The sequence below is a fragment of the Scyliorhinus canicula genome, chromosome 17 (assembly GCF_902713615.1).
Source record: "Scyliorhinus canicula chromosome 17, sScyCan1.1, whole genome shotgun sequence".
Classification (NCBI taxonomy): domain Eukaryota; kingdom Metazoa; phylum Chordata; class Chondrichthyes; order Carcharhiniformes; family Scyliorhinidae; genus Scyliorhinus; species Scyliorhinus canicula.
The window spans coordinates 59349110-59375019 of record NC_052162.1 but is presented as its reverse complement, the minus strand read 5'-3'; the positions used below and the strand labels follow the sequence as shown (position 1 = coordinate 59375019).

The 25910-nt window shown below is 41.1% G+C and overlaps 1 protein-coding gene across 1 annotated transcript in view; it reads right to left on the bottom strand.

Annotated features, from left to right (window-relative positions):
- Positions 1-17737, bottom strand: part of klf5l (Kruppel-like factor 5 like) — a 70583-nt gene extending 52846 nt beyond the window's left edge. Inside the window, exons 1-2 of the mRNA XM_038775309.1 lie at positions 17414-17737; positions 1489-1587 (exon numbers count right to left, since the gene is read on the bottom strand). Of these exons, the coding sequence (XP_038631237.1) occupies positions 1489-1587; positions 17414-17569 (255 nt within the window). The 5' untranslated portion in view covers positions 17570-17737. The remainder of the gene's footprint in view (positions 1-1488; positions 1588-17413) is intronic.
- Positions 17738-25910: the final 8173 nt, after the last annotated feature.

Sequence of the window (25910 nt, the reverse complement as noted above, 5' to 3'; positions counted from 1 at the left end):
TGCTTCGTTCTGGACCACTTTCTAACTGCTTAATATTTCAACAATCTAATCGGTAAGCCATATAGTGCGTGTATCAAGCAAATTCGATCTCAGGCGAAAAATTTCAGACATATTTATCATTATTTCTGTATTATTTAATCAAATTAATTGGAGTAGATAGATCAACTCTAAATGGAAATTCTGAACATTGGAAAATGGAGAACAAAAACTGCTCTGGAAGCACTGAATCAGAACTGCCCTTCCATATAACTGCAGCAGGACTCCAAAAGATTAGCACCATAAAATATATCTCACATTAATTGAACTCAACAATTCCCATAAGACTCGAGCTGTTAAATGTGATTGCAGTCAGATGTCCATTTGATGCTGGTAGATTTTCTGAGATGTTTAGGGAGAGAACAAAATCTGATCAGATCATTTATTTTTCTCTTGCATTTAATCTACTCATGAAGGAAGCAATAAATGAGGAATTTAAAACTATCTATTGCTGTCCTTGCAGAGAAGGAATAGTAAATGTGCAATTGCGCTTTGCTGCAGTCAACAATCACTGACTGTCCTTAACAACATGTCACAAAAAGCATCAAGTACATAATGACATAGGCTAACAACCAGACATCTGTTCATGAACATGGTAAGTGCAACACGGTAGCATAGTGGTTAGCACAGTTGCTTCACAGCTCCAGGGTCCCAGGTTCGCTTCCCGGCTTGGGTCACTGTGTGCGGAGTCTGCACGGGTTTCCTCCGGGTGCTCCGGTTTCCTCCCGCAGTCCAAAGATGTGCAGTTCAGGTTGATTGGCCAAGCTAAATTGCCGTTAGTGTCCATAAAAAGGTTGGGTGGGGTTGCTGGGATGGGGGTGTGGGCTTGGGTAGGGTGCTCTTTCCAAGGGCCGAATGGCCTCCTTCTGCAATGTAAATTCTATGATTCTATGGTTCCTGTTGGTATGGAATGGAAAATAGCACAAGGACTGCTGAGATATGCACACAGCCAACAAATATTTATAGCTATTGAGATATACATTTGTCATTTTCAAGTTCTTAAAAAGGTTATTTCATTTTTAACAAAATATAACTGCAAAAGTCCAAGCCAAACTAGCACTTATTAATTCTAGAACTAGTTACATCAGTTATAACTTTTGAATATTTTCTTTATTGGAATCTTCCAAACATTAGAAGCTGTATACTTTTGGGAACTGAGCTACCAGTATTTTCACAATGCCACAAGTTAACACCGTGGCTGTGTTTTTATCCTCTCCTCAAATTTAAACACTTCATATTTAGGTTCCTCTCACCCACTTGCATCCCATTTGACGTTAGTGCTGAGTGCCATGTAAAATGTTATTGGACCAGAAGGTCACAGTCTGGAATTACACATTATACAAAGGAAATCAATGTCAATTTGATAAATTGAGTCACACTTTTCTTTGCATCGTAAACATTTTACAAATGAATGCCATTAGAATTTGCATAAAATAAAAAATATCAACTTACTTGACTTGGAGAAGATGTTGTTGTTTGTAACAAATGCAGTAAATGTGATTTCAGTAAACCTGATGGTTTAATGGTATCTTCTCCTAAAAATATGTTGGCCTGGACAGAAAAGAAAGTAAAGACTACTTCAATGCAAGGTGTTTTTTTCCACATAATATTACAATAAGCTTTTGTCTGAGGATTGTTTCCTCCAATGAAAAATGCAAACACTGAGGAGTTTTCTTCTCGCAATTCAATGATTGACTTCCTTGAGGCATATGCAAGAAACAGGCTAATCCATAACCAATACTCTGGCTGGGAAGCATGCAGCTGGGATTTAGTAAGGAGATTCTCTCTTCTCTCCCTCTAACTTTGCATGACTCCCCCCACCCTCCCTTTTCCCCCCCCTTTTCTGTATAACTAAGGAGAAAATTCAATGCTTGGAGGCTATTACCAGGCCTGCCAATGATCTGAACCATAAAGTCCAACAGGTTTGTTTGGAATCACTAGCTTTCGGAGCACAGCTCCTTCATCAGGAGAGTCAGGCTGCGCTCTGAAAGTTAGTGATTTGAAACAAACCTGTTGGACTTTAACCTGCTGTTGTAAGACTTCTTACTGTGCTCACCCCAGTCCAACACCGGCATCTCCACATCACTGAACCATAAAGGCAATGTAATGCTTTCAACATCCTGCTTTGAAGCCTAGACGGGTCTAAATTATAGAACCATAGACATTGATAGCATTGAAAGAGGTAATCTGGCACATTGCGTGTGTCTTTACTGGCTCTCCGTAAGAGCAAGACTAAATTAATGCTACTTCCCTGTTCCTTTCCTTCTGCATATCGCTCGACATTTAACCTGCTTCAAATATTGATCAACTTTTTCCTTAAAAGATTGTGGGCTGGATTCTCCACCAGATTTCTGGATCAGCACGCCGGCGGATGCTCCATTTCGCCGGCTGGTCCCATTGTGGGGGAGCCCCCCCACGCCGTCGGGAAACCCCCATTCTGCTGGCAAAATGGAGCATCCCGATGGCGGAGAATCCAGCCCCTTATCTTGACAACCCCACACCATTTCCATTTTTTTCTTTGTCCTTTCATGGGATGCAAGAATCACTGGCAAAGCACAGCATTTGTTAACCATCCGTCATTTCCTTTGAATTGATTGGCGTAGCCATTTCAGAGTCAACCACATTGCTGTGGATCTGGAGTGGGGTCACATGTAGGCCCAGATGGGTTTTCATGACAACCGACAAGTTTCATGATCACCATTACTGAGAGAAGCTTTCCATTCCAGATTTACTAATCAATTGAATTCCACCTGCTGTCATGGTGGGATTTGAACTTGTGACCCAGAGCACCATCCTTGGCCTCTGGATTTACTAGTCCAGTGACATTGGCACATTACCATCTCCAACAACTTGACGAGATATTCTGTTCATCTTCAATCCAAATTCAGCATTTTAAAAAGTTCAAAAAAATCTCCTACTTCCTGTACTTCAGAGACAGTAGATCCTGTTGGATTTTGGGGGGGTGGGACCAGAGTTTTGCTGTGGAAACGGAGTAGAAGAGGATCTTAGTTTTCCGGGTGTTTAGTGAAAGGCCCATTCAGAGGAGGAGTTGACAATGACCTGGAGCTCCATTTCCGAGTGAACATACACACAAGCGGCACCTGTATATTAAAGCTCAATGAGGGAATTTGAAGTGATTTTGCTTTTGAATTGAAGCTAACATAGGTTGAACAGCTTCCTGTCCTGCAACTTATCTTCATGCCTGTGGGTATTTTCTGTGCTTGGGCCATGGATCGCCTCGATAACGCTGAAGAAGCCATGCCTGTCGTGGCCACATGTTGTTGGATCTGACAGGCTTTTTCTGCCCACCTTTTGCTGTTTAAGTCACAGGTTTTTTGCTAGACTTCAACCGCCTATAGGACTGCCTTTTTTCTCTTGAACTGTGATGGGGTTTCCAATCAATGAAAGCTTGATTAAGTCCCGTATCTCTGGGGTGAGGGTTAGCCTTATGGAGATGTAGATTAAGTCATTAGTACATGTCATGGGACAATGTTATGGACATCTCTGCAGTCCCTAGATCATGATGACATAGTCAAGCAAGTGCCAGTATTTGAACCGTGGGTATTGCATAGAAACATAGAAAATAGCAGGAGTAGACCATTTTGCACATCGAGCCTGCTCTGCCATTCATTATGATCATGGATGATCATCCAGCTCAGTAACTTATTCCTGCTTTCCCTCCGTATTCCAGGTGTGGCCTCACCAATGCCCTTGAGATCAATGTACTTGAGACCTTGTGCTCCTCCTGCTGTCAGAACAGGGTGTTGGTTATGACAAGGTTTTGTCAGAAGGAGGACTCAGTTGGAATTTGCTTTCCCTTGTCCTTCCTTGCCTATCACATCCATCCAGAGATTTGCATTCTTTCTGACTCTCTGGAGTTGAATCTCTGTGGAGGATCAGTTTGTCGCCCATTGGGACTCTGGCTAGGGATTGCTCAATGTAGGTCTAGAATCCTTTCTTGGCCAGGTCTGTTGCCGGAAATGCAGATGCATATACACTGATGACAGTGGCATACTGATTCTTCATTTGGATCAGCTGGACAGTCATGAGATGCTCCTCAGGGAGAGTTACTGAGGCACCAGATATATCAGAAGCCACCATTTATGATGGTGAAGCCCACCCCATGGTGACATGTGTCTCTTCGGGAGGAATTGGAAGCCTCAATCACTTGGCCACCTTACCACAGAAAGGAGTCAGGTATGCAATGTATTGTTTACAGTTCCTACATTATATTATCAAAAACTAGATATTAGACAAGGCACATATCAGAGTGCCAGAGTATAAAGGACATGGGGTCTGCTTATAGGATTGAGCAGCACCACTGAATGTGAGACAGTACACTCAACATACCTAAAGTTTGTAACAATAACATCTCAATTTTCTTCTCATAGCAAGTTTCTTATTGCGGTGATTTTTTGGCTTTATTACCCTTTCTAAAATAGGTCCCAAAGCTCAACACAACCTTAACTGTGGCCTAATCCTTGACTTGCAATCATTTATTACTTTTCTGCCTTACTTATTAAGTCCAAAATTGGCCTATGGGTACACAGCAGAACATGGTGACCCTCTGAGCCGAATGAATACGCAGGCGATTACCCTCAAGTTTCCACCAATTTTCTCTGTATCTGACTCTCAGGAGGCAAGGGAGCTGGTTTAGTCATGACTATTCTCTCTATGTACCTATCCCCCTTTCTTTCCGCAAGAAAATTCTGCAGCCTTTAATTGGAAGGTTAGTGTTGAGTCCTGCCTAGCTCCACTCTCTATGTTTACATAACACTATGATTCTGAATGTTAGTGCACTAATTCTTTGCTACTTAGCATCTTTAATATTAACTAACTTTACTGGTAAATGGAATATTATGAATATCTAGCAATGTTTATTTCATAACGTATCCCATTTTGCTTTGTATCCTTGAATTGCACAACACATGTTCCCAGCAAACTCAAAGATAGACCTGATGGAAGAGCCCCATAAAGACCACACAGTTAACAGCCATGAGGTGATACGCAAGAGTGACTGGAAGAAACAACCCTCCACCTTTTTTGCCCTTCAGTATGATGCAAGAATAACTATTCTGCACTCACTGACTTACCACAGAACTGACCTTTTGAATTTTGGTAATGATTTTTAGAAAGATTGACATTTGAATTTCCCTCTCTTTGTAGATATCATGCAAGCCATTTCAATTACAGCAGAATGTATAAATTACAGAATATTGGCTTGAAGATATTCATAGAACATTGAAATTGCTAGAGGTTCGATAGGTTTTTAGTCTGTTTGGGGAATCTAGTGTTACAGAGGTAAGGCAGGATAGTGGACTTAGTGAGTGTTAGATCAGCCATGAGCTTGTTAAATGGCAGAGCTCGATTGGCTGAATTGCCTATTTCTTATGGTCACACAGAGATTTGGATGAAACAGATACATTTGATATCATTCTTTCGGAAGACTATCTATTTTTCATTACAGATTTAATCGCTTAACCAAGAAGACACGACTTTAGAGTGTGCCTAGATTATACATGCAAAATCTGAAGCCACAGCATTCTAACCTAACAGAGTGCCACCAATCGTGATATGACACACGAGGTGAGATTATCCACAGGAGTTGTGCAATGTAGGCATTCTGCTATCTGCACGTCTGTGGCACTTCTGCAATTCTCTGTCTGAATCGATGTAGAATTTTGAATATGATTGCTTTATTGAAGGTGGTTCAATTCAGATTGCGTGCTAATGATGAAAAAATGCCATTTATGATGTGCGCAATTTAACAGGTAAAAATCAGAGTCGGATTCGGCACATTTAGCGGGTCTTTCTCAATGGCTGCAGTGTTGAGAAACACCCTGCTATTCAACAGCATTTTTCTGTTCCTTTTGGCCTCAGCAGGGAATGCTCAGCTTGCTAGTAGAGGAAGAGTACTCGCAGATTGGGGCTCCATTTTTAAAAGCAGCCCTGATCTTTTGCCCCTCAGCAGTGCCATGGTTCCCAGGTGCCAGCAGGAGTGCCAGTATTACCCTGCACAGAGACCGACCACCCAAGGGTCTTGAATGACCAGGGAGATCCCCCACCATTGTGACTGGTTCACGTTTGTGTAGACCAATACTAAACGGTGCCTGGTTGAGGCCTTGTTGGGCAGGCCGTTAGTTCCTGGCTCCCGGGAGAATACAGCGTAGACATATTTAAATGAGTCTAATGACTTATTTAAATATGCTGATCTGGATCATGCCCAGTGAGGGAGAGATCCAGATCCCGACATCTTGTGAGATTTCAGGCGTCTTGAGAGTCGCAAATCTCACAAGAGGCATCTCGCAAGATTCAACGGCCTCGTCCCGATACCCAGTCGTGTATAATGAGGCCGTTGAATCACGCCTGATTTCTCCTATGGTCCAAACCATAACAACATAAGGTAGTTAGAATGCTGGTATATTCCTTTTGTATTATGTTGCTGCAGTAAAAGTAATTGATTACATTTTCTCTGTCCATGAAATGTAAGTTTTTGAAAAATAATTTATTTACCTGCCCGAGAACATTCAAACAATCTGCAATGCCTGAAGCCTGGACCAATGATGTTTCTCCCTCTTTTTGGGTGGGCTCCACACTGAAGATTGGAATTCCACTGGGAGCGTGCAATGATTATTCAAATGAGACTGACAGCTCTGACTCCATGGGGAAGAGGATCCTGACTTTGGGGTCAGATTGGTGTCCCAACCCCACAAAGTCTGGGGAACAGCCACCTGACAAGGCCCTATAGCTCAGAAGAAGCTGCAGGCTGGCATTTCAAGTAAGAGAGAAAGAGCACTTTGATCTTGAGCAGCTCTCATCAGCAAATTTTAAAACTTTTAAATTAAAAAATGTAACACTGCTAGTCAAGGAGGGAAGAGAGTAAAAAGGAACTACAGGGCAGTTAAAGTCGAGAAAGTGCTGGAATCTACTACTAAGGAAATCTAAACAATGCATTTATAAAGTCATAGGCTAATCAAAGTCAACATGGTTTTATGAAAGGAAAATCATGTTTTTCAAATTCATTAAAGTCTTTTGAGGATGTAACTGATGGGTTAGAGAAAGGGTTAGTTTTAGTATGCACATTCTCCCCGTGTTTGCGTGGGTTTCACCCCCACAACCCAAACAGATGTGCAAGGTAGGTTGATTGGACATGCCAAATTGCCCCTTAATTGGAAAATATGTAATGAAAAATGAAATGAAATGAAAATCGCTTATTGTCACGAGTAGGCTTCAATGAAGTTACTGTGAAAAGCCCCTAGTCGCCACATTCCGGCACCTGTCCGGGGAGGCTGGTATGGGAATCGAACCGTGCTGCTGGCCTGCTTGGTCTGCTTTAAAAGCCAGCGATTTAGCCCAGTGAGCTGGGTACTCTAAAATTTATATATTAAAAAAGGACTGCAACCAGGAAGAAAAAGATGACTTAATGGACCCCAGAGTCAAGAGTATTGGCTAGATAGGATTTGGGGAGGCTGGGGAAGGGGGTGGTGTGTTTAATGCAGCAGCTGGGTAGGAAGAAAGGGGTGGTTCTATCTTAGACAGACCACCCCTGATCCACAAGGGGTAATCCCCAAAGATAATATCTCTTCTAATCTAATTGCCCATTCCCATACAACTGCCCCCACCAACCATTTTATGGCTTGGGCAGTGTGCTATTGGGATCAATTGGCTTGTTAACAAACTCGATTGATCCTTGATTGTCTATTCAAATATGGTGGGCAGGCTGTCAAATGCAGTGTTTGGACCCCTCCCCATATAGGGCTAGTGTGAAAATTCACCATATTTTACAGGCCCCTCCCAGTGAAAACACATGCAAAATGCAGCCCGTTGTGTAAATGTATGAACAGAGACAATTTGATCAATATACAGCAACTCTGAATTCATTTGGTGATGTTTAACTAGTGTACTTCTAAATTTTCCCAGAAAACTGGAAGACTTCAAACCAGGTTTAATACATGTTGAGGGTTAAAGTTTTTTAAAAATTCCTTTATCAGAGTTACAAAGTCAGAGCATCGACAGGGATAAATCCCTAATCCAGCTCCTTGCCTGCTCCAAAACCCAATTCAAATTGAATCCAATTCATGGTCCCCACAAGAGAGACATACCAGATTCAGGTATTACTCCTGACCTCGCGCTCATCTTAACCAAAAGACCAAGACGCAAAGGGGGTTAAAGTTATAAGATGAGAATGTGCATGCAATGAATTCCTCAATTTTGCATAGGAAGAGAGGCAGCATATGGAAGTGAGGTGTTCCCCCGACGGTGAATCAGAGGATACAACAACCAGAGGATGTTTTTGGCTGATTTAACGGTGCCTTTTGGAGGTAGCCTGGGGCCTAGGAAGCCTTCAGCTCACTCTTTTAGCCAGGTATTGTAAGGAACAAATCTTTCAACTTATCTTATTTCAGAATAACATTTCATAGCACAGATACACTTTACTTCATTTCTTATTTACTTCATTTCTTATTTGTTTGCACATTTATAATCAAATAAATTAAATGAAGGGTTTATAAACACCCAGGACTTCTGGAAGCCTGAGGCATTTTCAAATTCCCAGAAAATGTAACTATTACTCATTTGGCACTTAGCCTTTAACTTTGCAAAGTATTCCTCAGATTAACAAAAAGATAAAAAAAAGCCAAAGAGGGCAGCGTTTGCGATTCAAGTATAGTCAACATGGCCATCTCCAGCAATTGGGTAAATTGTATAATAGTCAAACAACATCTATAGGCATGTTAAAATATTCGTCGCTATTACTGTAAAAAATAGTACTCCCTAGAGTACTGATCAACATTAACATTGGTAAATCACCATTTTCTTTCTGTTAAATTATGTAAGCAAGTATTGGCAAAGAATTGACAAATTATTCAGATCCAACGTTCATCAATAATTCTCAAATATATTCATTGAATGGAAAATGGAGGGATATATAGCACTGTCATGCACAACAGGTTACGTAGGCTGTTCCACTACTTCATTCACTTCCTTCCATTCCATTATGAAACTCTTCTTAAGGTCTACTTTCAGATCAGCTTTTCAAATTGTGGCCGATAAAAGCAATTATTTTGATCAATCGATATTGCCAGTTTCAAGCAACTGCTAGTCCTTACATCCAATTCGTATAGAACTAATCTCTTTATAACAATAAATAGTCACTATTGTTTCCAGCAACTTATACTTAAAGTGTGAACTCATGGTTAAGTTACATTCATTTCATTTGCTATCATTGTTAGGATTGGCCAGTGTTCTGTGGTCGAGTAAATCCACTGTTCTTGAAGTTTTCTGTCAAGAAACAGTATCTTGTTTTTAAGATGGTCAATATAGGTTTAATCACAAAAGGTAAATCAAGTCTACAGCTACTGATTTAAGAATTCTGAACATGTAGGGTTGGAGAGTTCCCCATATATTGATTCGGCTTCCATTCCTTAACAGAGAAGGAAATAACTGCTCTCTGCTCCTGTCCAACCCCTGAATCTTACCAACTGACAAAGAAGTGGCACCATTAGAAATATAATTGCAAATGATTCCTGGCCCAGTGATGTCACTCCAATGCTATTTGACTTGAGATCATGTAACTTAGAACCTCAACTGTCTCTATTGTGACTTAAAACTAACAATTCAACCTCTTGTTAACTTGTTTTCCTATTAATCATTTCAGTGGGCATCTGGAACAGGTAGAATTTAATTGGGCAATTGATTATTTTCGTATCTGTCCCAGGTGCAGCTGTGCCTTTGACTGATTTTCATCCTGATACAATACTGTAAAATACTGTAATTGTACATTTCAGGAGTAGTGCTGCCACAAATGAATCAACATCTTCCTTCACCATTTCTTTAAAACGTTAACAAATAATCATAATATGTTAGGCAATGCTGTTCTAACTTTCCATATTCTCAGAAGTTGATCAGTAGAGGGAAAATGTGCTCAAGTTTACAATTACACTGTGAGGCATTGAACTGCGCATAGCAGGAAGACTCCAGGGCCAGGCCCAGTTGGCTGCTCTCAGCCAAGATGGCAGCAGGAGCATGACAATTTGCCTCAGTGATCCTGGGTTTGGGGGTAACACAATCAGATTATTTACGCTACAAATGCATGTCTGGTGGGGACAGGATCAGGTTTGGTTGTGATGACTCTCACAGCAAAGCAGCTTGCCAGCACAAGAGTGACTACTTGGGCGAGGTGCCAAAGATGCGCTTGTACATGTGACACCATACCACAGCTTGACTCAGTGATAGGAAGGGAGAAAGTTGAAAGGACAAGAACAAAAGTCAACTTAAGAGTTATCAGATTGCAGGACATATCCAGCCTGAAAATCTGGAGATATTTTCTTTCCGACCCCAACATGAACACCCACAATCCATCTTTATTTTATCATTGTGGGCTAGATTTGCGGGGTGGGGAGGGCAGTCTACTCCCTCCAACACCCCACCCACAGAAGGAAGGTCAGCCTGCAACCATAAAGCACTGCCAGTGGGATAGACTAGGCAAGAGTGAGACTTCTGCCCCTCAGTGAAGGAGGAGGAAGTCGCACCCTCGAGAGCCCAGAGCTTAGTAGTGAGTACGACCAAGACTGAAAGTAAAAACGGGAAGAGTGATGGCTGCTGGAGACAGGCACGTTCTGTGTTTTTGGGCAGGGTGGGATCTGAGAGCCAATTTAAGGGGAAATGGGGAAGGGCTGGTGACAAGGATTGAAGGGGATTGGTGTCATCTCGGGGGGTGGGGATGATGGGGGAGCATGCTCCTGATGTGCAAAGGGCATCCCCAAATGAGGTGTCCTCCCTACCGCCCACCTTTTTCAACTCGCTCTCATAAGACAGCCTACCTACTCTAGACCACTTGTCCGTGCCAACTGTATTATGGCACGGGCAGCGCAATATCCCGATCAATTGGTTTTTAATTTTTAATTTAAATATGCCAAGTGGGCTGCTGATTTCCAACCCACAAGTATAATTTAAAGTTAGTTCAAATAATTCAGAACAGAATGTAATCATGATTTGGTAAAAAGGTCTTGAATTACAATCTTTCCTTCGGGTAAAGGGAATAGTAACCTAGTCACATTTCCATCCAGAGTAATGACTGTACCTTTTACAATGTGAATAGTAAATCTTGAACATCTTCAAAAGGATTAAAAGAAGGTATTCATGGGGTAGTATTATGGATTCTTGCGTCAAGAGTTTGGTTGTTGGGTTTACAAGTTGTTCACAGTACATGCATATTAAACTTCATTTCAGCTATTGTTAGGAATCTTTATTGTGGGTGGTGTTACAAAGGCCTTTGTGAAGTTGCATAGCAAAGATGGTGTCCATTTTATTTCACTTATTCTACTTCCTTGCATTTGGTACTCAAAACTTGATGCTAATTTATGACATGCTACAGAAAAGCTTGAGAAGTTTTAAAATTCTTTAAAGTTTTAATTCTAAAACTTCAGAAGCATCAATGTCCTTTTGAGAAAACAATTGTGTTTGAACATTTGGCAATAGCAGCAGATAAAAATATTTTAATTATTTTGTGCTGCTAAGTTCGAAATACCTATTTTAATAATATTAAGACAAATATCTGTGTCCAAGATAAACAGCAATCCTTTCTGCATATAGACAACTTTAACATAAATGTACCACAGAGAACTCCCCCAATTTGTTATTGCAATTGGTGCTGAACTATTCAGATTATATAGAGTTATCCAACCTTTAGTTTTGAAGAGAGCGCTAATTGACCACAATAACCAATTGTTTATGAAGGGAAAAAGAATATCAGACTTCCTGCTTCTGACCACAATCCACTGTTGGAGAGTAGGTGTGAGAACATTGGGCGAAGATAAACCAGGGCTCAAATGTGGTAGCTCCAATGGTTCAATATGCTGTGCATGCTCAATATCTAGTATACATAATCTGGGCAAGATGCAAGAGTGCATTTGGCACAAACCACTATAACCTGGAGGGAAAGGGAGATGAGTGAAAGCAATCAGGTTTTTGTAATATGATTGGCCGCTAACAATAATATGAATATTACTGTAAAATTTAAATTTACTTTGCTAAGAAACAGTAATAACTATTAGAATATATTGCAACTCAAAATAAACCAGGCAAACTCTGGAAATTTTATCAAGTAACTTTTTAAATTAAAAAAAAGTTATTCTTTTTTTATGTCTAGAGTACCCAGTTAATTTTTTCCAATTAAGGGGCAATTTTAGCGTGGCCAATACACCTACTCTGCACATCTTTGGGTTGTGGGGGTGAGACCTATGCAAACACTGGGAGAATTTGCAAACTCCACACGGACAGTGATCCAGGGCCGGGATCGAACCTGGGGCCTCGGTGCTGTGAGGCAACAGTGCTAACCATTGCGCCACCGTGCTGTCCTTTTAGCAGGTAACTTGATAAAAATAATAGTGCCTATTTCAAAATAGAACGTTTAGAACTGTATATAGAACAGCCTAGAGACTTTGCTATCTCCAGCACCGAAATGCTATAACAAATGAGGTCATTTAACAATCAATTTTAGCATAAAAGAGGCTCTTTTTACCAACCAGAGCCTTTAAAAATGCTTTACTGGAGTTAATAGCTATGTAACTTTGAGCATGTTAAGTTTTTGCCAATGTAGCAATCAGTTAGATTGTCTACTGTGATTTAACCTAGGAAATGTATGATGTTATAAAAGTGGGTTCAGTTACAAAGCAGTTATATATGAACCCAGGCAGCACATATTGAATAGTTTATTCAATGTAAATTAGCCTTCTCCTTTGTTACCCACAAATACAGAGCAGTCACTGCCAGCATTGCTAATTATACTTAAACATGCAAAAATACTTGCATTTATATAGCACCTGCCAACATCTGAAGGGTTTTCTGGCTAATTAAGTACTTTTGAAGTTTAGACACTGTTGCAATATGACAACCAATTTCTGCCCAGCAAGGTTAAAAAAAACAGCAATGTGATCATGACCAGATAATATGTTTTTGTGATGTTGATTGAGGGATAAATGTTGATGTGGATATCAGGAATAACGCCTTCCCTTTATCAAAACAGTTAAGAGATCTTCTACATTCACCCAAGAGACCAAATGGGAGCTACAAAAGATGACATCTTCAACAATGCAGCACTCGCTCAGTGCTGCACTGGAGTGTTAGCTGTGATTCCTGTGCTCTTCCCTGAATGGAACTTAAACACAATAAAAATAAATGCAGTTCAACTTGAAGTCAGTGAAGTAAAATTGAAATGTGTTCACCAAATCACCTTTTCTCATCAAACCATATTAATGGAAGGGATAATATTCTCTCTGATGGACAATGCTCTGTACTGACTAATCATAATCGCAATGGAAGAAAGCTCTCGCTGGTTACAAAGGTTTGTTAGTTGGAGTTAATTTTCAAAGGTTTGGAATTCTCACTAGAATGCTTCTTTTTGATTAAGACTAGTTTCAGGATAAAAATGATTAGCAGCAAACATAAATGAAACCATATAGTACAAGAATTGATGAAAGTCAGGTAGTTACAAAATATGTCTCATTATTGTATACGAATAATTTCTGGGAAAACCTGGGCTTTCTCTCTATAATCCCATTCTTTACATGCAGGTAATATTTGTTTGATATTAACGCAGGTTCAAGGAAATTAAAGCCATAATATTTCTTTCATCTATATTTTATGTCTGGTTGCTACTGAATAGTAATTAGCTTAAATAATTGTCAATTGTTATCTTTTGAAATCCCAACTGTGTTAATTGCTGCTGGACATTAACGGGAACAGAAGAAAATGCCCAAAAATGTCTGGCTTGAAAGGTGTGTGTGATGAATGCAGTTATTTACATTCAAAACCCATGAACAATTTTAACTGGATAAATATAAAAACAATTTGAATGACTTTCAATGTTGACAGTTCCCAAGTTACTCAAAATATATTTAGGATTTCACAGTAGAAAGTAATGCAGAAAGTTATATTTATACAGTCATATAAAGGTAGTATTCAATTAAGCTAGAGTTTAAAAATGTTTTTGTATGGTAAATTAATATTCTGCATATTCACAATAAATACATTTAAAATACATATTAGTTTACAATGTTCAGTCTTTAAAAAAACTATGAATAATACATTGCAGTTTATTACAGTAAAACAAACAGATAAGAAGTGCATAGTTGTGACTTCTTAATGCAGTTTCGAATGGAGAGCATATTACTTACTATTTGGTCCTAAAAAGAAGGGATATAGATAGCACAATAAAAAAATACAGATATTGGAAGGTATCAACAAATTTGGTTTTGCTTTTCCTAGGTTTCAAAAGTGCGAATTCTAAAAGTTTAAAGAACATTTACATTAAGAACGTAACCTTTCCCATCCTAGATGGCCGAGGTCCAGCATTTACAGTGAAGAACAAAATTAATTCCAAAGAATGTTCTTGACAAAGTTTAAAAATTAGTCCATACCTCAACTCCCAAGAATATTTTAATAGGTCAGTGCATTTACTAATTGCTCCATCATGTGTTGATAATACACACCAACTGTAGTTCTGAATTGCCCTCATTAAAATCCATAATAGACCATATTTATTTTATGTTCCATCCTGGGATTTTTTTCCATTAAGTATTCATTTGATATATTTATTATTGATAATGCTTTTCTACATAATGTGAAAAGGGAAGGTTCTTAACCAGATTTTGACAAAGGATTATGGTATTAATATTGCTTTCAAACCACAATGACATTAGTTCATTTTAAATATTTCAACATGAATAAGCAAATAATTTTGTTAGGAACATGATCATTTTGATTGGAGCTTGCACATTCCCCCCATGGCTGCGTGGGTCACCCCCACAACCCAAAGACATGTAGGGTGGTGGATTGGCCATGCTAAATTGCCCCTTAATTGAAAAAAAGAATTGGGTTCTCAAAATGTTTTTAAAAAAATGATTATTCATTGGCATTTAATACATTTAGTGTTTCAACGGGTTAAATACAGATCTAGAGGAATTTAAATATCTTACACATTAACTGATTTGTTTGTAAAAGTTACTTATGGCCTTCCTTTCAAAAACACAGCCACATTAACAAGTACTACCTGGACAGAAACTAAGATAAAAGCTGAAGAAAACACCTCACGCCAAGCTATCATTCATCTTACTTCTTCATACAAAGGTTAATTTAAACAACTTTAGATACTTCGAATATCTTCAAAGTGACTGTGTTATTATCTTTAGCTTACAACAATGTGTATGTATAGAATGAATGTGTATATAACCACATGTTGCAGGCACATGCACACACAATTCAATGCACAAAGTTGAAAAAATACACACAAGTGATATTTTCCTAATGTTATTTTAAAGGAATCAATTCATTTTCAAAACAAGATTGTTTCAGAAAAGTTATTTACAAATGATTTGCTAAATGTGCAAAACACAAAAAAGGACCTCTTCAATTTACATTCCATAATTCTCATCTTGACCAAGATGGTGTCAAGCCTTCCATTTCCATATTAGCACTACAAAGATTAAAGTGAAGTCTTCCTGAATATTCTTCGTACCCTAATGATACAATAACATTTATCATAAGCCTTAATGACTGTGGGAGATAATAAAAATGCCATAAGTATTCTTGCTGATCAAAGATAATGAAATCCATATGATTTTTGTTCTTGTTTTAACATTTGTTTAAGACTACTTTTAATTCGAACACTATCATTAAAAATGTATTAAAAGATGCAAGACAAAAAGAAGATTGAAAGACTGGTCCCTAGTCATGCTCATGGATCTAATCACAGCCAATACTTGTTCCCAAAATGATACCACCACTGATCCAGTGGCTTCTACTGCTATGGGTCAAAAAGTCCTTTGTTATTTTACTTTTAATCTCAGTCAGATAGGATGCCTATCTCTTTGCACCGCATGCCTACAATTTAAAACTTAAAAGGAACTTAACATTGTAGCAAGGACTCGGAGATCCAAATCTCTGACAGCAGGGGCTAACATTGAAACTGGGTATGGAGCATAAACAGGGCTATTAGAGTTCAGTCACTCATTTTGAATTTTTTGACAATAACAATAACTTTTTTGAATTAAATTAAAACAATTGTAAATGGACTTCAAGTGGATTAAAGAAGTCACAGGATGTACCCGTTTCAGTTTACAACAATGCTGGGGAGCATTGGGCATGGGCCTCCAGGTAACATTCAGCCCAATATTGGCACTTCCTTCTCAACCTGTCTAAACAAAAAAAATCCCAAAATATTGCCTGTCAGTAACAAATATCTATTTATTATTCTAGGTACTAAGGCGGGAAGAGGGAGGGAAAAATAGAGATTACATTTTAATTAAAATTGAAATGGCTCTTTCATAGTCTTAAACCTCCCCAGTTCTATGCTAATTATGTGAAACGCTCAACGGACTTGATACTAACTTTTGAAGTCATTAATGCTTTCCACCTGAATGCCCGCAGCAGAGATAAAGTCTAGACACAGAATCAGGGACTTAAACTGTCTGCGTGGGGTGTATTTCTCAAAAATGTCGTTCTTTGTTTGGTTCATCTTCTATTTAACAACACTCAGTTCATGTTTGGCCATGTCTTGCTATGCTAGGAAGGACTTCCTGAGAGTTTTTCTAACGGACTTGGGCTACTTGGAGTTGCTGCATGTCAACTTTAAACAATGCTAAAGTATTAAAGTGTAGTGTTAGTTGGTTGATAATACACACCAGAATAAAGTATCTCCTTCGATAATTTATGTATAAATATCTCCCTGGCCTGGTTTCAATTCCTTGCTACCTTTGACAGTTCATGGTCTAAATGCTAAACACTTGCGACTAAATTTGCTCGGATGAAAAGTCTCCCTTAATTTTTTTCAGAAGACGTTTTTCGTTTCGGGGTAAACAGGCGCAGTCGCACAACTTTACGAAGGAAACGAAATGAAGCAAAAGTACACGAATCCTAAACCACTTAGCACAGCCCTTCATTTTTAAAGTCAATGTAATTGGTTTACTTTGCAAACACACACTGGAGCCGGAACACTGCCACCCTATCCAACGTTGTGGGTCTGACCCAGCTAACGAAGAAAAGGCCGCCTCCCGATCCTGTACTGATTTTAACCAGTTTATCTTTCGGGTTCCGAAAAAACAAACAAAAAAAAGAGCCTCCCCAAGCTGAGGGGCCCGCTTTCATTTCATTCGGGCGGATACCTCACCTTGGCCCATCGCTAACTCTCACAACTTTCCGAAACATTTCTCCAGCTTGCGAAATACAAACCCATTAAGAAAAAAAAACAAGAGAGAGAGGGAATAAAAACCCTTTAGGTTTTGGCGCGGCCCGTTCTCCAGCACACGGCGAAGCCCAAACAAGACCGTTGTTGTTGTCGTGGGCGGTAAGAGCAGGAGGGCGGATTCCTCTGGCCTTTTACCTGAGTCAAGTCGGGCGGGTTCTCCAGCATCCTAATGGCCGGCTTGATGTCTTCAAACACCGGCTGCTCCTCACGGACTCCGTCAGCCATGCTCACTGGTTTGAGCTGAGTAAAGACAGCGTTGGGCACACTAATTGCCAGCCCACTGCTTGACATCACTTTCCTTCCCGCTGTAACTTTACTTTAAAAAAAAATATGCGTGCATATATATGTGTGTGTGAGTGCTTGAATGGAAGACAAAATAAGGCGAACGGAACGAATTCCAAACTTTGCCCACGGTAATGCCTCACTGCACAGTACTCGCGCGAACCTGCCTCTGATCTGATCTCAATCTGTCACTCACCTGAACTATACCTGAACGCAGCTCCTGTGATTGACAGCACAGCCACCAATAGCGGCCCAGGCCCGGCTGTCAATCACGCCGGCTGGAGGAGGGGGAGGGACCATGGGGAGGGGGAGGAGCCCGAGCTGGTTTGGCAGGGACTCATGTGGAGATTGGCTTCGATGTTACACCTCCGCATTGAGCAATGCCGGCCATTGCGAAATACAAAGTTTTTGAAGTTAATTTTTTTTAAAGAAAAGGTTTTCTTTTTTTTTCTAGGGGAGGGGCTGGTTTGTGGGTGTGCTCTGAAATGTATGTCTGGCGTTTGGTCTCTTCAAATAATAAAGCGACGAAAAAAAAGTCCGCCCATTCATAAATCTAACAGACACAGAGTAAACAGTACTTTGAAACCTCAATAACAGTTTATTACCGCAGCTTGAAAAAAAATCTGTTTAAGATGCAGTAACTGCTGCAGAAGGCGCCGGACCGTCAGAGCCAGGTTCCTTTACCAGAGTGAAAAGCAGTGCTGATTTGTCAAAGGGACTAACAGCTTTATTCACCTGTTGACTGTTTTAACAAAAAAAATAGATATGCACTCGTTAAGGGAGAAGTGGCACTTCCAATTATTGTACTGGAAGTGTCTGAAGATTTTATCCTATTCATTTCACATCATAGTGACATGCTTGATGTAACCTATACATACGTATACATACAGAAAACAGCGAGGTCGAGATCAAGCTTATAAAGTGTGTTATCCAAGTTCAACCTGTATTAAGAAATATTGTTATTTTTATATTACAGATAGTGGAATCTTCGATAAATTCCCGTGAAGCCTGTGAAGTTTGAGATTATTTGACAATTGCGAAGGAAAAGCAATAGAGAGAAAATAGTGCGAAAAATGAGAAAAATTGCACAGTGGAAGGAACAATTGAAAATATGTTGATTTGGGACAGGCCATATAGATTCAGCATCTTTTACTACCTGATATTGTCCCATAGTAGTTTGCATTTACTGACAACTGACTGTCATGTGAGTGTAATCAGGCCAAAATTGACATCCACCCAAAGAAGCAACTGTGAGGGGAGGAAAGGTACATTTTAAAGGGCAGAAGGTACATTTTAAGGGGTGATTTTAAATGGGGACGGAGAGTTGGAGAGGCAGAGAGGTTTAGGGTGTGAATTCCAGAGCATAGGGCCTCAATTAGTTTTTATTATTTGTTCAAGGGCGAGGCCATCACTGGCAAGGCCAGCATCTATTGCCATCCTTAATTGCGCTTGGGAAGGTGGTGGTGGTGCACGGCCTTTTTGAATCGCTGCAATCCTTGATGTAGAGGTACAGACACAGTGCTGTTAGGGAGGGAGTTGACCTAGTGACTGTGAATGTTTTTTTTGTTGTATCCAGTACCTAGGTTGATGCCAGGTGGTCCAATCCTACTTTTTTCTTATTTGTCTTTTCTATAGCAGTTGGACACAAATGAGTGAGTTATTAGGCCATTTCAGAGGGCTGTTAAGAGCTCTGGGTCTGAAGACACAGGTAGGCTAGATTGGGTAAGGACAGCAGATTTCCTTAGCTAAATGACATTAGTTAACCTGATAGCTTTTTACAGTCAATTTATGGGCTTTCAGATGTTGGGGAGTCCACAACTAGGGGTCACAGCCTAAGAATAAGGGGTAAGCCATTCAGGACTGAGATGGGCAGCATGGTAGCATGGTGGTTAGCATAAATGCTTCACAGCTCCAGGGTCCCAGGTTCGATTCCCGGCTGGGTCACTGTCTGTGTGGAGTCTGCACGTCCTCCCCGTGTGTGCGTGGGTTTCCTCCGGGTGCTCCGGTTTCCTCCCACAGTCCAAAGACGTGCGGGTTAGGTGGATTGGCTATGCTAAATTGCCCGCAGTGTCCTAAAATGTAAGGTTAAGGGGGGGTTGTTGGGTTACGGGTATAGGGTGGATACGTGGGTTTGAGTGGGGTGATCATTGTTCGGCACAACATCGAGGGCCGAAGGGCCTGTTCTGTGCTGTACTGTTCTATGTTCTATGAGAAAGAACTTCTTTTATCAGAGAGTTGTGAACTTGTGGAATTCTTGACAACAGAAAACTGTTGGAGCCAGTTTGTTGGATATATTCAAGAGGGAGTTGGTCGTGACCCTTACAGCTAAAGGGATCAAAGGGTATGGGGAGAAAGCGGGAGTGGGATATTGAATTTGCATGATCAGCCATGATCATATTGAATGGTGGTGCAGGCACAAAGGGCCGAATGGCCTGCTCCTGAACCTATTTTCTATTATTGGTCACCATTGCTGAGACTAGCTTTTAATTCCAGATATATTAATGAATTGAATTTAAATTCCCCAGCTGCCATGGTGGTATTTGAACTCCAAAGCATTTGCCTAGACCTCTGGATTACTAGTCTAGTAACATTACCCCAATACGATTTAGTTGCATCATCATCAACAAGGAAACTTCAGAATTCAGGACAAGATCCCACTCCTCATCCTGCTTCCTGTTCAATCTTTCCCAATAACAACTGAAATTGGTAGCTTTCATGACTCTTTCAAGTTCATCACCATCACTTCTGGGTCACTGAAAAGGTGATATGTCAAAGGCAGCAAAACTAAACCTTTGGAGTGCAAATGTGTTGTCAGAAAAGTTAGTGGTGGTTTGTGCCATAAATAAATGTGTCAGTGTGGTACATAGACAATAGATTCATCAGCTGCCTGGAATAAGGTACGTAGTCTAAATGGGAAGTTCTGAAGTGGTCAAAATGTAGTTACAAATTTGTTGATTTTTTTTGAAGTGGTATCTCTTACAAAACAGGTTTGACTGATAAGATCAGATACTATCTGTAGCTGAATCTCCATAGAGGAAGAATCATTGTTTTTGGCAGCACCCCCCCCCCCCCCCCCCCCCCACCCCCTTCCCCATCATGACATACACATAGCTAACTCTTATTATGCAAGTTTAACCTGCAATAAGGAATATTACTATTTCAGGAATTTACTTTTTTTTAATAATGCAGAGCAAACATCATGGAATCTTAGATACATTCCAAATACACAATTTCATTTGTGGTTTTCTCCACTTTATAAATACTGAAAGAAAGTTTAAAATCTAAATCAGAGGTCAATGTCGCTGTGATGACAAAGAGATTTCTGTCTCTTTTCCAAACACCTTTTTAAAAAGTCACCCAAGTTTAAAAAAAAGTTAAAGTTTCAATTCTTTTTTTTCCCAGTTAAGGGGCAAATTCACCAACCTTGCACATCTTTTTGGGTAGTGGGGGTGAGACCCATGCAGACACAAGGACAATGTACAAAATTTTCATGGACAGTGACCCGGGGCCGGGATCAAACCCGGGTCATTGGCACTGTGAGGCATGAGTGCTAACCACTGCGCCACCGTGTTGGCCCTTAAGAGTAACACAAGTTAAGGTAGAAGCTAATCTTTCTCACAAAATGGTACAAATTCCTATTGATGGAAACTCAGGAAGTAAATGCTCAAATATTGTTATTTTATGAACTCGCAGGTCATTAGGTGCTAAAGTAGCCAAATAATACAACTCTTACTTTTCCTGGTTTCAAGTCCAAAAATCCACCTGATATCAAATCTGGAAGATTATCAGTTGTTGGAAATAAATCCATTTACACTTTTCATTAGCCTTTCCATTGATCATTTTCGATTCACTTCTCAAGATTCCATGCAAGAGATCAAAGAAAACTTGCAATGGAGCAAGTACCGATCATTATGACATCTATATCTCCAGGCGCGCACCACCGGACACTGTTAGAGGAGAACTTCCTCCACAGTCTCTGCTTCAGCATGGATGCAATGGCCATTTACTGCAATGAGTTCTGCAACTCCATGGTCCACCATAGGAAGTGATTGTCAGTCATAAACAAGGACATCTACCCTCAACGGCATGTTGCTTTCTCCTTACAGGTAAGCATGGCGAGGATAGACAGTGCCAGCCTGCAAATTAAACAGCCGACTAACTCATTATCAAGCAAGCTTGTACTTTCATCATTTTGCCCAGTGTGAAGCAACCGGAACATTATCCACAAGTGTTATTTGACCAAACTGCCAGATATCCTAAGGTACAGAGGATTGTTGATGGCCTCTAACTGATCACCTTAATAGCAGATCCTTGCTTTTCACCCGGAACTACATTTGCTTCTTCTCATCTTTGTAATGTGGCTTTCCTATAGCTTTCCACGGGCCCTGGCAATGTTGTCCTTTCAGCGCTTTAATAATAATGCTGCCTCCTAGAGATGTCAAATGAGTGACCTTTATTAATATATACTGTAAATCAGAGATTATATTGTAGCTGACCTGATGCTGGTGTCAGTGACTGAGAATGGGAACAAGACATAACAAGAAAAGTTTGGAACTAGCCCTGGGGAAGATTTCTAGCTACATCCTCACTCTACACTTATGATGCATTTTTAGGCAAAGATGTACCCTTGTCAAAAGAGAATCAAATACTTGACATTTCTGCATATTTCTCCAATACAGGTAAGTCCCCATCTTATGTGCCAATTTTCCCGCAGCAGACAAGTCTTTTCCAATAGGGAATTCAGAAGAAACTGCTTTGTCCAGAGAATCATGAGAATGTAGAACTCACGACTACAGTGAATGGTTGGAGCAAATAGCATAGATGTATATAAAGGGAGGCTAGATAAGAGAGAGGGGAATAGAGGGTAATGATGGTAGATTTAGATGACGAAAGATGGGAGGAGGTTTGTGCATAGCATGGCATGAACTGATTTAATCAAATGACCTATTTCTGTGCAGTATCTCCCTGTGATACATTATTGTGTAATCCTATGTACATTTAACTTAATGGAGTACATCCAGTACCAGACACCCCTGTCCCAATTTCTAGTCTATCCTGTGTATCAGTAAACAAATATGCATTATGCAGCTTGGATATGTTGGAAGAATTTGCTGTGCGAGAATTCTGAAGACTTAAATGGGGCAACCATTCATTGATTTCATGGAGCCCTTATTTGTGCTATTCTCGCACATGGAAGGGATTCAAAGATCTGCATTGTTGTTTAAAAGAAGTGTCGGGGTAACAGGAAAAAAATATTCCAGTTTTGAGGACACATTGGAAAGCATGCATTCTTGACACGTTTTTTGCTATCAGAAAAATTTTGAGTTTGCTCTCTTTTTCATGTCTGCCATCTTTCATACTGACAGAAAGCACTTCTGGCTGTTACAGATACTACTCATGTCTATTAGTGGCCTAATCAGGGAACCCCTTTCGTGTATATAACAGGGAGTGTCAGATCCTCTACACTCACAGTGTAGACAGCAGACTGAATGGTTGTTCAGCTGTTGGGTTTGTAAATAAAAGGAAATCTGGTGACGGGGCTTCCACATTCTCTCCAATGAGTCAACCAAAATGCCTGTCAGGGGATTTCTGATAGAACTCGTATTCTAATTGGCCAATCTCAAAGGCCTGGCCTAAGTCATTACATCCCTCCCTCCCAAAGTCCGAGGAGCTCCCATGGTCCCCGTGACTCATGGGTCTCCTGCTTTGTTTTTGGGCTGGGGCCGGCTCCTCCACTTTGGCCTACGATGTGGGGGGGGGGGGGGGGGGGGGGGGGGGGGGTGGTGGTATAACGGCTAGGTGCCCGTCGTTTCCGATGCAGTTCATCCCTTCGGTGTCAGGGGTACAGCTGCGGCATCATCCACGGTGTCCATATCCAAATCTAATGTCCTCACCAGTGGTGTTGGAGGGGTGTGAATAGTTTGTCAGGGAGGACTCTCCACGGTCTGTGGTATGCTGGTCTGAGTCAGCTCCGGAGGAGGAAACTAATCTGAGGCCCGCACCTGGTCCAGGTGTTTCTTTATTACATGTTTTCCCACACGTATCGCATACGACAGGTCCTGTCCTGGCCTTGACTGTTCCTGCTACCCATGTGGGGCCATTCGCATATTTTCTGACCCACACATTTTCACCCGTGTTGAACTGCCTTTCTCCACGAGTGTTGTCGTGGCCCCTGCATTGGGCCTCATGGTGTCGCTCTATTTTGCCACCTAAATTCGGGAATAGTCGACTCAGCCGGGTTCGGAGTCATCTGCTTATGCCGGTGCTATTCCCCTTGTGGCGTGTGGGGTTGTTCTGTAGTCAAATAGCCAGCATGACAGTTTGGCATCCAGTTTGGCATGACACTTTGGAAGAAACAGCTGCTGACTGTTTCTTCAACCCGACCTTTAAGTTCTGGTCTGCTCTCTCCGCTAAACCATTCGATGCTGGGTGGTATGGTGCCACCCTTATGTGCCAAATGCCATTCGACTTCATAAATTTTGTGAAGTCCTGGCTGGTGAAAACCGACCCATTATCCGAAACTAACACCTCCGGGATACCATGAGTTGCAAACGAGGTGCAGAGTATTTCAATGGTAATTGCTGAATTTGCAGAGTTCATTTTGTCGACGTCCAGTCATTTGGAATGGGTGTCTACTATTATAAAAAACATTGAACCCATAAACGGGCCTGCAAAAGCGACATGAAGTTGCGATCATGGTCTACCTGGCCATTCCCACGGTTGCAGCGGGGCTGCCAGTGGCACCTTCTGCCCTTTTTGGCATTCTTGGCACTGACCTACCAATGCTGCTATGTCTGTGTCCAGGCCCGGCCACCATATATAGCTTCTGGCCAGCATCTTCATTTTTGAGACTCCAGAGTGCCCATGATGTAGTTCAGCCAGTATGGCTCGATGGCCTTGACTTGGAACTATTACTTGATCCCCCCATAGCAGGATTCCGTCTTCCACGGTGATCTGCTCTCTTCTGCTCCAGTAAGGGTGGAATTCCGCCTGGACCGTTCTTTCCATCTCCCCAGTTAGCACCATGTGTTTTATTTTTGATAAAACCGTGTCCCTTTGGGTCCATAAACAAATGTTTTGTGTGGCCACTGGAAATGTGTCGAGGAAACAGACGTTTCTGTATTGCTAAATTATTTATTCCACATACCAAACAGTCTCGGAGCATCTCATTTAGTGTCAGGCCAAATTCGCAAGCCTCTGCTAATTGCCTTAACCTTGTTAAAAAGTTTGTAACTGACTCCCCAGTGTCTCGAAATGCTGAGTAAAACTGGTACCTTTGCAGGATCAGAGATGGTTTCGGGTCATAGTGCTCTTTTACTAAGTCTGTCAATTCCTGCAAAGTTTTCGTGTCCGTGCCTCCGGAAAAGTGAGACTGCGCATAATGGCAAAGGCTGCTGGCCCACACGCGGTCAGCAGAATGACCCGTTGCTTTTCATCTGGAATTATATTATTTGCTGTAAAGAAATACTTCATCCGCTCTACATATTGGGCCCAGTCTTCCACTGCAGGGTCAACAGAGTCCAACTTTCCGAATAAAGGCATTTTGCCTGTCAGTGGCTTACCCTCAATATGCGGCATCTGCTGATGAGCAGGTTTCTTCGGGTCGTTCCATTTTCCTCGTCGCCACTGTAATAAGTCCACGGAGGCAGAAGCCCCGTCACCAGAATTCCTTTTATTTACAAACTTAACAGCTGAACAACAATGAATCATTCAGTCTGCTGTCTACACTGGGAGTGCAGAGAAGCTGACACTCCCTGTTATATACACAGAAAGGGGTTCCCTGATTGGGCCACTAATCAGGGAACCTGTATTCTAATTGGCCAATCTCAAAGGCCTGGCCTAAGTCATTACTGCGCCAGGTGCAAACCATTTTGCCATTCACCTGGCCCGCTCCCGATGATGAGATCAGGACCTTGCCCCGAAATGGGAAGAAGCTCATTAAGCCTAATTAGCATTAATTTCAACCTCATTAGCGAGATTGAAGTCGAATGCAGTACCCTCCTGGGAGTCACCTGACTCCCCAGGTTTAGTGTTGTTTAGTACTCCTTTACAAAATCGCAGACCTGGCAAAATGGCTACTGAGGGGAAGTGAGAAGGTGAGTAGCCCTCTCCATTTACTGGCATGCAGCTCAAGGTCTCCGGAGCTTCTGCCTCAGTACTCTGTTGGGGGGGGGGGGGGGGGGTTCTTCAGGGTGGCTAGGGTTGTTCGGGGTGGGGCTGTAGGGTACTAGGTCAGAGTCGCCCTGGGTGGAGTTTGGATATGTGAGTGAGGCCTTCAAGCCATCTTTAAATATTGTGGAGACCCATAACAGGGGACAACCACCGCTGGATCCTGTCTGTTCTACCAAGC